At 36.4% G+C, this 15997-nt stretch overlaps 1 protein-coding gene across 1 annotated transcript; it reads right to left on the bottom strand.

The window, feature by feature from the left end:
* Positions 1–4889: 4889 nt before the first annotated feature.
* LOC127091821 (ankyrin repeat-containing protein At2g01680) lies at positions 4890–7270 on the bottom strand. The gene is made up of 3 exons (XM_051030528.1): positions 6739–7270; positions 6189–6598; positions 4890–6063 (listed from the first exon to the last, which is right to left on the bottom strand). Exons 1-3 carry the CDS (start codon positions 7061–7063, stop codon positions 5191–5193), a joined length of 1608 nt encoding a protein of 535 aa, XP_050886485.1. The 5' UTR covers positions 7064–7270; the 3' UTR covers positions 4890–5190.
* Positions 7271–15997: the final 8727 nt, after the last annotated feature.

The raw sequence follows: 15997 nt of genomic DNA, 5'->3' as shown, positions 1-15997 counted from the left end.
AACTTAATCTTTAAGTGCTTAGGTCTTTAACTAGGGAATGACAAATTACAATATTCTTTTGAACTTTGATGGGTTATCCTTTCCTAATACTTTTGAAAGATGTGGATTGGAATTTTTGTTGAATACTCTGGTAATTTTTACCCTGAGCTAGTGAAAATGTTTTATTCAAACATGATTCTGTGCGACAACTCGTCGAAAGCTTGGGTCAAAGGAGTTGAAATTACTATCACCAATTCTAGCCTTAGCTCCATTTTAGGGATTCCAAATAAAGGCACTCTAGTGATACTTAATGGATATGATGAATTCAACAAAGTTGAGACCCACCTTTCCATGTATCGTGTACCTCACAAAGAATCTCTCAACAAAAGGCTAAGGACAAATGAAGGGAACTTAAGAGGTAAACTCATTGTCTATTCTAGTAATCTTCATCTAAATGAGAGAATGTTGCACTACTTCCTTGCTTATGTCATTACTCCTAAAGCTGGAAATTACTCTCAAATGACTGAAAACAAAGTAAAATTACTACTTATACTCAAAGAAAAAGTAGCAGTTAATTGGGCTTATGTCATCAAACATCACATGTATGAATCTAGAGTTAAGACATCAGGTCTTCCATATGCTCGAGAGATTAGTAAGATAATAGAACAAAGTCCAGTTGTCCTGATTGGAGAAAGAGTGGTATCGATGAACAAGTATGATAACTTGATTGATGAAGAAGTTCCGAAGAAAGCATGTATTGTTTGGGATGGTAACAAATATGTTTACAAATATGAGAATCAACAAGCATCATCTTTTGCAAGTACTTCTGCCTCCAACCTTGTCACTAATGAGATGTTGATGGAAAGGTTATGTGCCTTGACCAACAAAGTTGATCCTATTGCAACGAGATTTGATTCTACTGAAGCAACAATTGGTCAAATTAGAACAAAACTTGACAATCTTGAAAACCTAGTGTCTTCCAACCACAACTCAACGTGCAACAAGATTGATGAACTTTACTACCAGCTTGAGCATCTCCATTTAATTCGTAATAAGGGGGATTGAAACTGGGTCTTGGTGCCTTTTATGTTTGGTCCTTAGTACTATGTCTTGTACTTCCTTATTACTATTTAGTTTGTCTTATTTATAATGTATGTTTAGAATGCTATTAGGTTACTTTATATTTTGGTTGGCTAGCACTATTTTGGTTATTTATGACTATCTTATGACTATGTTAAGACTATGCTATGACTATGATATTTATGCTCTAACTATCTTTTGATTTTTCTATGGTTTATGGAAATGATTATAAGCATTAATGGTTATTTAAGTTATTATGAGCATGAATTATGTTTTTCTTCCTTTTGATAATGCCTAAAGGGGGAGAATAATAATATTGTGTTTTTGTATACATCATTTTTAAAGTGAAAGATTTCACCATTGTTTCACAGAGGAGGAATTATATGACTTAGGGCGAGCATTTTTTAAGTTTCATAAAAAAACTTAATATCAGTGGTTTTGTGATCATCACAAAGGGAGAGTTTGTGAAGAAATGCTTCTCCATGTATTTTAGTTTTGATAAAGATATTGTATATCAAAGAAGAAGAAAAAGGATATTAAAAGGTTTATAACATCTCTCAAGATTACTTAAGGTATAAAGTTTTAAATTCAATGTTTGATACTATTAGAATGCTCAGAAAACATGTTTCTTAAAAGATATCAGTTTTGTCCCATGCATTCACATTGAAAAGAATTGGAAAATAACCTTTTTCATTTGAAAATGCATTCATTTTCAATCCTGTCAGTAACAGATTACCAGAAATTGGTAACAGATTACCAAATTTGGTAATCTATTACCAGCAGAAAAAATTCAAAAATATAGTTGTTGGAGCATGGTAAGGAATTACCACTTATCAGTAATCGATTACCATGCGAAATACACTGCATCTTTTCACCATTTGTGGGTCTGTTTTGGTATGGAAAGGTTCATGGATCATCCCCTTCATATACACCTATTCATAGAGGTTTTATAACATATATTTAAGCTTTTCCAATCAATTTTTTTCTTCACTTCTTCCATTCAAGCATTTATACTTGAAACTTTTTATGCATAATTTTATATTAATTATCAAAAGTTTTTGAGCAATCTAATTGTGTTATACTTGAATTATTCATTGGAGGAGAAGATCAAAGTTATGTATAGAAATTGCTTCAAGTGCAACAACATCAACATATTTTAAATACTTCATCAAAAATTATGTTTTGATCACAAAGTGTTAAGTGATCATTGTGTGATATAAAAGTAGTGTGTTTTTTATTTAAGTGTAAAAGAAAGTGACATGCTTTCTTGTTTATGTTAGAAAAGTGTATGAGTGACCTTGGTGTGTACAAAATCTAACATAGTGAAAATCTCTTACAAGGTGTGAGGGGACTAGACTACCCTTTAAAGGAAAGAGAAACTAGTATACATCTTGATGTTCTTTAATTTTCTGCACTTATTTTCAACACTTTACCATTCATAATAATTTCGGAAAATTAAGAATTCTTGTCATCACTCATAAAACGAGAAATTTTCAAAAAGACTGATTAATCTAATTCACCCCCTCTTAAATTACATTTCATACTTACACCTACTATTGAGAATGGCCTTTGAGAACATGTTCCTCTTCCTCTGGGGAGTCTGAACGTTGATGTCGTGCCTTTCATCTCTTTAGGAGTAGTGACAGAGAGTGTTGAAGACAACAAATCTCTTATGGAGTGTAATTGCCTAATATTTCCCCAGACTCACGTGGTGGGGTATGATACTTTTGTAGGGTGGTGAAATCCGAGGATCTAGGGACCATTATGATTGGAAAAATGGTATTAACAAGGATCCGTTCTGGATCAACTCCTTGATTATCTTGCGAAGATGCCTTGTGTAAATAATGGTGTCTGGGAGAAACATAATGTATATTTTCTTTGATATCAAAGTGCTCTTTCAACTAAAAAGTGTGAAATCTTTTGATGTACCAGATTATAAACATTGTTAAGAAGATCATTATCCCTTTGCATACTTAGATTGACTTGCGATTATTGGAGACTTTGAAGCACATGTTGTCCAAGAATCAATGGTTGTGATGGAGGTTGCTTTGAGGCTTGGCCTTGGAGTGGTTGTTGAAAAGACTAGAAAATCAGAAGGACTTAGAATGTACCTTGGCCAATTATCAAATGGACTAGATTTTGTAGTGTATGAGCGGAAGGAGAAGTCATAATGACAAGATTATCCTCACCCATAAGAGGAAACATAGTCTGCCTTGCGAGATCGAGAACATTGATTGTTGTAGTGGCCACTAAGGGTGGGAATGAGTTAGACAAACTAACATAAACCTACGACTAGGGGTGGAAAAACGGGTCCAATCCGGCAAACATGTCTGTTTTACCCACACTTTTTAGTGGGGCAGGCCAAAGTTTTAAACCCACACCCTCTAATATGCCTGTCCCACTCGGTCCCATTTTTTTGCGAGCACGTGCATTAACATGAAAATTTTCAATTTTTAAGCTTAAAAGGTGCAATGCCCACGGGCCCGCCCTGCCCAACACTCAACTTTTATGAGGTGGACAAGGTTTTAGGCCCACACCCTCCACAAAGCCCGTCCAGCCCCGCCCAATTTTTATGCGGGATTTGCGGAGCGTGCCTAAACGTGATGAGCATGTCTGTTTGTCACCCCTACCTACGATCTAGCCTACACATGCCCAGACTATACCAATTTTTTTTTAAAATAGAAAATGCCCAGACTTTTCAAAACCTATTTAATTAAAAAGACTATGCCAGAAACCATTGAAAAGTCTTTTAGACCTATCAGGTCAATCTATTTAAATAAACATGAAAAAATTTATTATTATTTTTATATTGCATTTTATAATTTAAATTAAAATACAAAAATAAAGTTTAATTATTTTGAATAAGTTATGAAAATAAGCTGAAAAAACATTATGAACAATATCATAAGTTGTTTTTATAAGTTCTAAAAAAAATAGTCTCACAAACCTATGCTACTATCTAAGTTCAAATAAGTCAATATAAATAAACATTTAGTCTCATTGTGTTTTTTAATTTGTTAGTCTATTTAAACATTAGATGAATTGCTTATTTATATATGTTCAAATGGAATGGACTTTTAAGTAAGCTAATAGGTTAATCAAACATTCGAAAAGTTCAAACTCAGACTTGAAAATAAGCTTTTTGACCGACTACAAGTCAGACTTGAATTTTGAATTTTTAGTAGACTAGATTCAGGCCCCTTAGCAGTCACAACGGCGTTGCGTTGAGTGACTGATCGAGTAACTTTCTATGTTGCCATTATTTTACGAGTTCGATCGGTGATTTGTACAAGATAGAGATCAAATATTTTCTTATAGTGAAGAGACAATAATTTTTCTTGGAATTTTGTGGTAATTAGATGTTAGATCCCTGCAAAATGAGTTTCAGATGCAGTGGAGTGTGTTTCCGATACGGTAGAGCAGAATGAACATGTAATATACAAAACTTTATATGATTTAGACCGTTAAAATTACTTCTGTTTAATCTGGCGTTTCACGTGGATCAATTTTCAATTAGTTCTAACATGTGTTTGGATCATCTCATTGACCATAGTTATAAGGAGTGGAATTGTTGGGTTGTAAGAGACTATTGTTAACCCTCAAGAAGCTAGTGTCATAAAGAATATGTCATCCGTGATGTTACTCAAGAAGACTAGCTTTTTATTTTTGAGCAAGAGTAGAAACAATGTGTTTATTGTCATGTCGCCATATATATTATAGTATTACCGAAGAACTGATAGACACCACAATTTTTGAAAAGAAGGGGATCGGTTAGAGTTACTTTTATAGAGAGTGTTGCATGGTTATCTTTCTGACTGAAGTGAACTTGGTTAGAAATAATGTTGTTTGTTTATTTATTATATACATAAATCCACACCAGATTCCAAATTATTAGTAACATAATATGAAATCCAACAATTTTCTCGGCAAAGCCTATTTGCTCTCCAAAGTCCGGTCTCTCCTTCTGTTCGAGTTGAATCTCAGGTGAATTATTAGTAACAGAAGACAGGAGAATCTTATGAGAACATATTTTCACGTTTCACTTTCTCTCTATATCGGCCGAATATCTGTTGAAGTTTAAAAAGTTGAAACTATGTCAATGATGTTCAACGGTAACACACTTGACTCTCCTCATAGAGCATAGATCTTCTCAACATCAGAGTTATATTCCTCCTCATCTGAAATATGTGCTGAGTAAGACCACGACCGCGATTTGCTTCCACTTGGTCTCTTAACTATCCCTCTCTGTGATTCCCTTTGGAATCCAAAATGTCGCCGAAACACGAAGTAGCACAAGTATGCCAGAGTCCCAACTAGAATTGGTGTTCCCAAAACAGTTACTGTAATAGCCATCCACCTCTCCTTTCCAACAACAACAAAAGCTATCGCGAGAAAAGCTCCACATGTGCACGTACAAGCCGTCCACATAAGCTTGTTAATCACCGAAACGATCTGCCTCTGAGCTCTCGTGTCCCAAGCTACCAAAGTGATTTGAACAACAACAACCGCGAGAGAAATGAAAAGAGACGTTGCGTTCAGAAGACAGAAGACACTGAATGCAACATCGTGAGATATATTCGCCTTCCCTGCCTCGGGCTGTATCATTCTATATTGACCTGGCAAAGTGAACAAAGCCATAAATGCTATTGATGCAAAAAGGACAGCAACTACTGTGACAGAATTTATGGTGTTTTGAATTGCTTCTCTATGGATTTTTCTCAATTCCTTGGCTATAGTCGAAACCCGTTTGCGAGTTTTTTCATTCTGTATGAGCTGTGACTGCACCTCGTGTTTTATATCACTCACTGCTCTTTTAAGTTCTACAGCTTCATTCACTTTGCCTATATGTCTCGCATTCTTGGCACCGCATTCCGAAAGTGCTTCCTTGATTTCTAAAGACGAGTCTCTGTACGGAAGTTTATCGGCTAAATCCAAGGCTGTTTCTTGCTGATTATTGATGGCATTCACATTCATAGATGTATAACTTAACAGAAAGCTCACTATCTGAAATAACAAGGATAACCGTGTTAGGCTTTATCTAATAAGTTGTTTATCCAACAATAACCTAGTTTATAACAAAACTGAAGCAAACATGATAAAAAACAGAAATGAAATACGGTTTGATTGACCTGCGAACGAGCTTTCCGAGTGGCCATGTGAAGAGCTGTATTACCCTTCTTATCTCGTTCGTTCAATACAATCGGGTCGGCTTGTAATAACTCCTCAACTACTGAGGTACACTGTCCTTTTACAGCCATATGCAGTGCTGTTTGGCCCTTCCTATCTTTAATGCAAACAATAGCTGAATCCCTCGCAATAAGTGCTTTTACGACGTGAAGAATTCCATACCTAGCAGCATTGTGCAATGCAGTTTTTCCGTTTTTCCTTACTATCATCATTGAACTAACATCAACATCCAAAATAGCATTCACCACATCCAAATGATCTTGAACAGCAGCAAAATAAAGTGGACTCGTGTTCGACGAGTCGCATAACTTACAAGCCTCAGGCCAAGTCCTCAAAATCTCCCTCACAATTTCTGAAAAAAAAAATCAACATTTCATAACTGAAACCCTTATTTTCAGAATCAATTTATTCAAAATCAATTATTATCATCAGAGAACCAAACACAAACACATATCAGAACTAGAAATGAATGAAAGAGAAAATAAAATATACCCAAATGGCCACGCTTAGCTGCAACATGAAAGGCATTCATATCAGATTTAGACCTGATTTTGAGTATCTCCAAATCACAAAAGCTCAACAAGAAGCTGAAAACCTCCTTAACACCACACTCTGCAGCTATATACAACAACGTCTCTCCGGCATCATTCTGCATGAATATGAACTCAGAAATCGACGATGACGATGACCCATTTGAGGATTCACCTTTATTAACATGTTTCAGTAGCTCTTTGAGTCCTTCAAGGTCCCCAGATCGAACCACATTGAAAATCTCTTGATGGGTTATGAAGCATAGTGATAGTGAGTTTGAATCCATGACATGCAATTGAACAAACACAGAGTTGAAGAGTTTTTCTTTGTTTGGGAGAATCTAAGTGGAAGAAGTGACGATCTTTGAGGACAAAAAAAGTTGGTTTTTTCAATTGTAGAAGCGTTGCATTATTTTGATATTTAATTTGTCGTTTGTTTCGTTCCACAGAAAATCCATGTGGAAATGAAGGTGATGGATTGTATTTAGTATTGGTTTGTTTCATTGTACTTGTTCTCTTACTTTTGTTTGGTCATGTCCCATTTTGGTCTTTTTTTTAATGTTTATTTTAGGAAATAGATATTATCCATTGTGGTTTTTTTTATCGTAGGAAATTCGGATTTATATAAAATAGTTTTACACAAATAAAAAAAAAGCTTTTTTTTTTGGAAATTAAATTTATTTTTCTAAGATATTCTTGTTTGTTTATTAATATTTTATTGCATATTTATCTCTCTCATTAGTATAGATAAGTATGTTATTATAAAATAAAGAATAGTTACATTGAACATTAAAAACAATAAAGATATAAATAAAAAATAATTTTTTAAAAATAAATTAAATAATTATTTCATAATTTCTGTCTCATTAACTTTTAATTTATGAAATTTTGATCGCAACACAAGTTTTGATGTTGTGGTTTTTATACCGAGATAATCCAGTTTTTCGAAAAAAATCCCAAAATACCCCAGTTTTCAGTAAAATTCCCAATCTACCCAACTTTAGGAGGAGGCGCCAATTGGATTGGCGACCCCTCTTAAAAATTGCAAGGAGACGCCAATTGGATTGGCTAGGGCAGGTGCCCTAACCAATCCAATTGGCGCCTATATGTAATTTTTAAGAGGAGGCGCCAATCCAATTGGCGACTCCCTTAGAAAAGCCTAAAATGGAAAAACCTCCAACATGAAAGTTGTAGATCTTTTCAAGACAATGAATTTGGATATAAATTTTGCATCATTTGGATTTTTTATGAGAAAGTTATGGGCAGTTGAAGTTGGACTTCTGAGTTTTTCAACTATTATCTGACCTATAATGTCTTGCATTATTGCATGTGTTTATTTTAGAGTTATGAAATTTTGTCCAACATAACATTTGAAGTAGACATCTCAAATTTTGCAACGCACTTGGTCCCACCTCAAAATAATTAAAGATGAGTGAGTTAGGTCTCTGCGTACTTGACCCAAAATTAGGGTTTCTGTCAAAATGACCTATAATGTTTTGAAATGAATGATGAGCTTCCAAGTTTCAAATGGATTTTTGATGAACATGAAAGTTGTTCATATGGCGACTATTGTTAAAACTTGAATGGAGGCGCCAATTGGATTGGCTGGGGCAGGTGCCTTAGCCAATCCAATTGGCGCCTATGTGTAGGTTTTAAGAGGAGGCGCCAACTCAATTGGCGACTCCCTCATAAAATGCCTTTTTTGTCTTATAAACAGGTGTGTTGTGTGACCTATTGTTCCACAACTCATATAATCATTTGGCTATCATGTTTGGTGTTCGTCGCCGATACGGTAAGGTGATTTATGCGAGAGACAAACCTCAATTGCTGATGCTGTTTTGGAACATCACCACGTTAGATCAACTGAAGAGGGAGCTGGTTCGATGGTTAGACGGGAAAATACCAGAAGGGGAAAAAATCAGAAGTATTGAGAGACTTGACAATATCTTTGGTTGGGTGCGAATGAAGACTGATAAGGATGCTAGGGAAATGATGTTCGGTCGAGACGACATTAATTTGATTGTTGTAATCAATTAGAATTATTTATGTTTTCAGATGTTTTGTATTGATGTTGGTTATGAAACTCGTTGTAACAAGAACTTAATGATATATAATGATTGATTGTTACAGAAATACAATGTTACAAATAGCTTAAGATCTAGATACCATGTTACAAAAAGCTTAAGATCTAGATGATGCTCCTTGATTGGGACAGTTGTTTTTGTTGTGTCCTGGTTGACGACAGATACTACATAATCTTATCATTTTATCTGTGGAATCCATCTTTGTTCTGATACGTGTGCTGTTTGGCCTTCCTTTCTTCTTTCTACGCATCTCTTCATTGTGCTAAACAATATCTCCTTCATATGGAGGCCAGTAATCCTCCATTGGTAGTACTGAAAAGCTTTGACTATATACATTCATGATGGTGTTGGCCTTGTACACATCAGATAAATGGGTGTAAGCGTCTTGACGAGTATAAGCGCATGCTGCAATGACATGGGAGCAAGGTATGCGGAAGGCCTGAAATTTTCCACAATCGCACCAACTTCTGTGTAGTTTAACCGCGTAGGCTAAATTTGGTCTCCCCTCGTTGTTGCCCATTGTTTCCTGGACGCTGAAATTTTGTCTATGACGGTCAAACACTGTTACAGCGTGTGTCGTAGCTTTGATGCTCTCCTCTTTCATGACCTTCACGCAACACTCACTGAATACTTGTCCGGACATTAACACTGCACTCCATCTTTCACCTCTGGTTGCGAACATAGAAGCCAACCTATAATAGGTTGATCTTACCAAGGCGGTTATCGGCAGATTTCGAATTCCTTTGAAAACCCCGTTCATGCATTCCACAATGTTCGTTGTCATGTGGCCCCATCGACAACCACCGTCAAATGCTCTTGTCCACTGCTCTACTGGGATGTTATTTATCCATCTCCCCGCGTCTTCATTAGACAGTCGAATTTCATCACGATAATATTGAAATGACGGTTGAGTTAAAGCATACCCAGCATTCACCACCTTCTTGCGAAGATTCTTATCTTTTATAGCACGCATGAAGTTTTGTGCAATGTGCCTGATACAGTAGACATGTGTAGAAGGAGGATCATGCCATCCGTTGTCATGGTTGTTGTAGGCACTTTCGATGGCAGCATGTCTATCAGAAATCAAACATAGATTGGCTTGTGGAGCGACATGCGTTCTGAGATGTCGAAGAAAGAAACCCCATCCACCAGCCGTTTCACCTTCAACAAGAGCAAAGGCAATGGGAAATACATTATTGTTACCGTCTTGTGCAACTGCCATGAGCAAAATACCCTTGTATTTTCCATATAACCAAGTGCCATCAATTTGCAGGAGAGGTTTGCAGAAAGCGAAACCTTCTATTACCTGTAGCACAGGTTCCGTCTGGCATCATTGCTGGCACTGTCTCCGTCTGGCATCATTGTTGGCACTGTCTCCAGAATTGCCACAATTCCTGGGACATAAGTTTTTAGTGCCCATAAAAACCGTGGTAATTCCTTGAATGAATCCTCCCAGTTGCCGAAAACCTGTTCAACAGTCTTTGTCCTCGCAATCCATGCTTTCTTGTAAGATGGAGTATAATTATATGTTGTTCGGATATGGGATATAATTATACTCACCTTCACTGATGGGTCTTTATTTACCAATGGCAGAATGTCTTGACATATCAAAGTTGTCTCAGTTTACGGTGATCTTGTTCAACGTTAGTTGCAACGCACCTGTGTGGTGGGTCTATTGAAGCGATCTCCCAAGAGTCATTTTTCTTCTTGTAAGATGCAGCCAAACGAAACTTACAAAGCATGTTACGACATTCGATAACATACCTTCTAGAATCAGTGCGTTTCACTGTAAAGTCAGCAAAGTTGTTCATGTGGAATTTTTTGATTGCTAAGACACATTCTTCTTTGGTACGAAACATGTCTCCCACCTTTAATTCACCTACTGGTCTCGGATACGGATTATAGAAGACACTGTCGGACGTTTCATCGTCGTAAAGATCCATATTTGTCATATGTTGAGGAGGATTGTAGGCATGACTAGGAGGTATTGGTGGTGGTTGAGCCTCATCTTCATCGTCGTTGTTCAGGATGTGATCAACCTGTATCTCGGTCTCCTCTTCTTCTTCATCAACAACGTCGACTTCTACTTCTGCTTCTGGGTTGAGTTCATCTGACCATTGTGCATCATCTGCAGCATCTTCACCAGCTGCATCCTGATCGGTTAGTTAAGACTGTTGAGACGGTATACATGGTTGTAGAGTAATGTACAACTCGATACAATCCATGCCTGAATGTTCATGACTAAGAAACATGTTTTCAACATCTTCATCGTCTCGTACCTTAAGGGGGAAAAACTTGCATTGACCATTCTAAAAAAATATAGGATTTTGATATGTCATCTTTGACACAATACCTGATCCTATAAAGGATTGTATTCTTTTTTTCAAATGCAAAAAGGTTGCATTTCTCTTCATCGTGACTCTAATGGTATCAGTGTTTCTAAAACAAAAACCATATAGCTCAGACTCAAAAGTTTCACCGTTGCAGTGAACGTTGACACTGTATAATGATGAAGATGACATTTTGGAGATGAAAACTATTTTACAAGTGCAGATGAATGTGAGTGAAGTGTCTTGGATGTTGATAGTAAGACACTTAAATAGATGGTATCAATGTCTCACATGCTAGCTAGTTCTGAGATGATGTGTCGGACATTGAAGCTACTCTGAGATAATGTGTCAAGCATGCAAGTCAGTTCTGAGATGATGTGTCTGTCATGCAAGACAGTGTGAGTTGATGTGTCAAGCATGCTAGCTACACTTAAGGCTTGTACATGGTCGCCAATTTGAATGGCGCCCCCATGGAGTCAGTCCTCGAAACCAAGCATTCAGAACTAGCCTTGCATGCATGTACCCTATGGTGTCGCCAATTTGAATGGCGCCCCCTCTTTAGGATTGTACATGGTCGCCAAATGAGGTGGAGACACCATGCAAACACAAATTTTTATGCTCTCATCCATTTGCCTATAAATACATCCACTCCTTCAACAATTCTTCCACACCAACATTCTCACTACTTCATCTATATTACTTCTTTTACAATTTCATCTTCAACAACATCTTCCAATTTCATCTACACCAACTCCCCAACAATATGTCTTTACTCACAATGGGCGAAGCACACAGAGGAACAGTTGCAAACATCGCAACATACGTAAGTTTTTTCTTATACTAATTTTTTATGTTTCATCTCCACCAACCCCATTTTATTTTGAAATACCAACTTAGTCAAGTGTTATATTATTTCTATTATAGGATGTATCAAGGTTTCGAACTCGAGTCCACGAATTTGTCCCAATGGACTCGATGATTCAACCTTATGTTGAATACGCCGGTTTTGGTCAGATTAGCAAGATTATGTCTTGGTCTATAGATAACAAGTTCATTCTAGCCTTATGCGAAAGATGGAGGCCAGAGACACACACATTTTGGTTTCCAACCGGTGAGTGTACCGTGACGTTAGAAGACGTCTACATGCTTTTAGGACTACGAATTGAAGGCAAAGCTGTTAATGGTAAGACCAACTATGCAAATTCAATTTGCATGGAGCTTTTAGACACTGATTTGTTAGATGATAATGCTAGAGGTCAAGGTATACTACTCTCACGCCTAAAGTCATATTATAATAGTTTATATTTAGATGAGCATTCTATCGAAGATGCTCGAATAATCAAAACTAGGTGTTACATTATGTTGTTACTAGGATCCTTTTTATTTCCCGAAGGTAGTGGTTCTAGCATGCATATTATGTACTTACCTCTACTTAGACATGTAGATAGAATAGGTAGTTACAGTTGGGGATCCGCATGTCTAGCCTATCTCTATAGTTTGTTGTGCAAAAACTCTCACAAAGACACATCTACATTTTCTGGATGTGCTGTTTTGCTACAAGCATGGGGATGGTCAAGACTACCGTCTCTAGCACCGGTCAATAACAACCCCTTCACTTTTCCATATGCAAAAAAGTAAGTTGTTTAAATTGCTATATCTTTACTTACTTCCTTACAGTTTAGTACCCATAACTAATTTATTTTAACTTTTTGGTGTAGATGGTCGGCACGCGGTATGAATTACAGCAGATGTCCGAGACACTGTATTACTCAGTATCGCAACCTGTTGGATCACCTTCGACCGACAGACGTAAGCAAAATAACTTCATTAATTCGTCATATTATGTTGACTTTTTCTACATTCATTTAAATCCTATCGTCTTTAACATTTCAGTTCATTTGGCGTCCATACCTTAATATGGATCATGAGCATCAGGTCAACCCTGAAGACGCAGCCGTATGGACAACATGCACACCAATAATACGGTTCACAACAGTGGAGATGCACAACACCGATCGTGTGAAGCTGCAGTTCGGTATGGTCCAGAATATCCCAGACCCCCCAGCTAGCCTAGGAGAATGGCATATGCGTAAAGTGAACGACCAATGGAACTTCAACCCTTGGCAAACCTTCGCAAGATCAGAGTGTCGCAAGTGGAAGCACCGTCATGACCATGTCTTAACTGACGCAGTCATGCCAAATGAGGTAAAACCAAGTCATACTTATATGGCTTGGTACAGATCGGTTGGATTTCAATTCATCGCCGATGATATGTACCTCTACGACCCACGCCAGACAAGTTACACATAAGAAGGATCAACATCTAACCCTTAACAACATTCTCAGCCCGGTTACTCACAACCACCTATCCGTCAAATTTTCCGTTCCACAAACACACAAACATACAACCAAAACATGCCATTCACCCAACCCCAATACCAAGAACATCCCCCATACCACCACCAACAAATGGACCATCAACCTTAGACCGAACATCGCTTCGCACCCACACCATCACCCTACCAAAGTCGCCTTAGCCAAAACACTAACCGCCCCTCCTCCTACCGTAGCCAAGAACCCCAAACATCACAATACCAAAACATCCCACAACCATATCTCTTCCAAACACCCCAACAACCTTTCCAACCGTTCCTAGACCCATCATTCACACCCATGTCTCCCTTCAACTGTCCCGGTCGCCCATCCATGAGTCAACCACACCCCAACTTCTCTGGCATGAGTCATGAGCTCAGCTACGCCGGTACACCATCATTGAATACTGAAGACTATGCTGAGTTGGCTGAATACCTCAACGGATCTTCTCCTGTAGGAGGTAATGACGCTCCTGGACCATCAGATGAACAAACACCAGTGCAGAATCGTCAACGTGGGTTAGGGCCAAGGGTTAGGGTAGCTAGGGGATGTGGGACCGGAGGTCGGTTAGGTGATCCCGGTCATCACCATTAGGATTCTTTGTGTAAAATCCAAATTTTATTAATATCAATTCGTATTATATCAAATTTATCTTTGTGTAAACTCCAAACATTAGGTTTCTTTGTCTAAACTCCATTTTGGCAAAATTCACATACACATGTTTTGACTGAAACTCCATTGAGATGTCTACTTAAATTGTTATGTTGGACAAAATTTCATAATTCTAAAATAAACACATATGATAATACAAAACATTATAGGCCACATAACAATTGAAATGTCAAAGAGTCCAAGTTCAGGTGCCCATACCTTTCTCATAAAAAATGCCAATGATGCAAATTTTTTGTCCAAATTCATTATCTTGAAAAGATCTACAACTTTTATGTTGAAGGTTTTGTCATTTGAGGCTTTTATCATTCAAACAGAAGGGCTTGAAGTTGGTCCCTTTTGGCAAAATTCACATACACATGTTTTGACAGAAACCCTAATTTTGGATCAAGTTCGCAAGGACCTAACTCACTCATTTTTAATTATTTTGAGGTGGGACCAACTGCATTGGAAACTTTAAGATGTCTACTTCATTTGTTATGTTGGACAAAAATTCATAACTCTAACACAAACACATACAATAATACAAAACATTATAGGTCAGATAACAGTTAAAATGTCAAAGAGTCCAAGTTCAGGTGCTCATACCTTTCTCAAAAAAATTGCAAATGATGCAAAACTTTAGTCCAAATTTATTATCTTGAAAAGATCTACAACTTTTATGTTGAAGGTTTTCTCATTTGAGGCTTTTATCATTCAAACAGAAGGGCTTGAAGTTGGTCCCTTTTGACAAAATTCACATACACATGTTTTGACAGAAACCCTAATTTTGGGTCAAGTTCGCAAGGACCTAACTCGCTCAATTTTAATTATTTTGAGGTGGGACCAAGTGCATTGGAAAATTTAAGATGTCTACTTCAGTTGTTATGTTGGACAAAAATTCATAACTCTAACACAAACACATGCAATAATACAAAACATTATAGGTCAGATAACAGTTCAAAAACTCAGAAGTCCAACTTCAACTGCCCATAACTTTCTCATAAAAAATCCAACTGATGCAAAATTTATATCCAAATTCATTTTCTTGAAAAGATCTACAACTTTCATGTTGGAGGTTTTTTCATTTGAGGCTTTTCTAAGGGAGTCGCCAATTGGATTGGCTAGGGCACCTGCCCTAGCCAATCCAATTGGCGCCTCCTTGCAATTTTTAAGAGGAGTCGCCAATTCAATTGGCGCCTCCTCCTAAAAGTGGGGTAGATTGGGAATTTTGCTGAAAACTGGGGTATTTTGGGAATTTTTTCGAAAAACTGGGTTATCTCGGTAAAAAAACCTGATGTTGTATCTATTTTTTTATTGAAAATCTTAATGTTATTAAATTTGTTTTTAAATGTTTTTTTTAAATAAATGTTTAAATGTTTTTTATCTTAAAGTCAACATAAGTTTTAAATGTTTTTTAAAAAAATTAATAATAAAAATAATTTATTGATGGTTGAATTGTTTATATATATATATATATTATATATATATATATATATATATATATATATATATATATATATATATATATATATATATATATTATATATATATATATATATTATATATATATATATATATAATATATATCTATATATATATATATATATATATATATATATATATATTATTTAAAAATATTTTATAATATAAAATAATTTTACACGGTCAATCAATCATCATATATTATATTAAGTATTAAAGATTTTAAAATTATTTATGTGACAAAATTGAATGATAAATCAGTATTAAAAAAGGATGTAAAACTATTTACATTGTTGTTGTC

This window comes from Lathyrus oleraceus, chromosome 6 (genome assembly GCF_024323335.1).
Source record: "Lathyrus oleraceus cultivar Zhongwan6 chromosome 6, CAAS_Psat_ZW6_1.0, whole genome shotgun sequence".
Classification (NCBI taxonomy): domain Eukaryota; kingdom Viridiplantae; phylum Streptophyta; class Magnoliopsida; order Fabales; family Fabaceae; genus Lathyrus; species Lathyrus oleraceus.
Note: the sequence above shows the minus strand (reverse complement) of the source record. Positions and strands in the feature narration are given on the sequence as shown.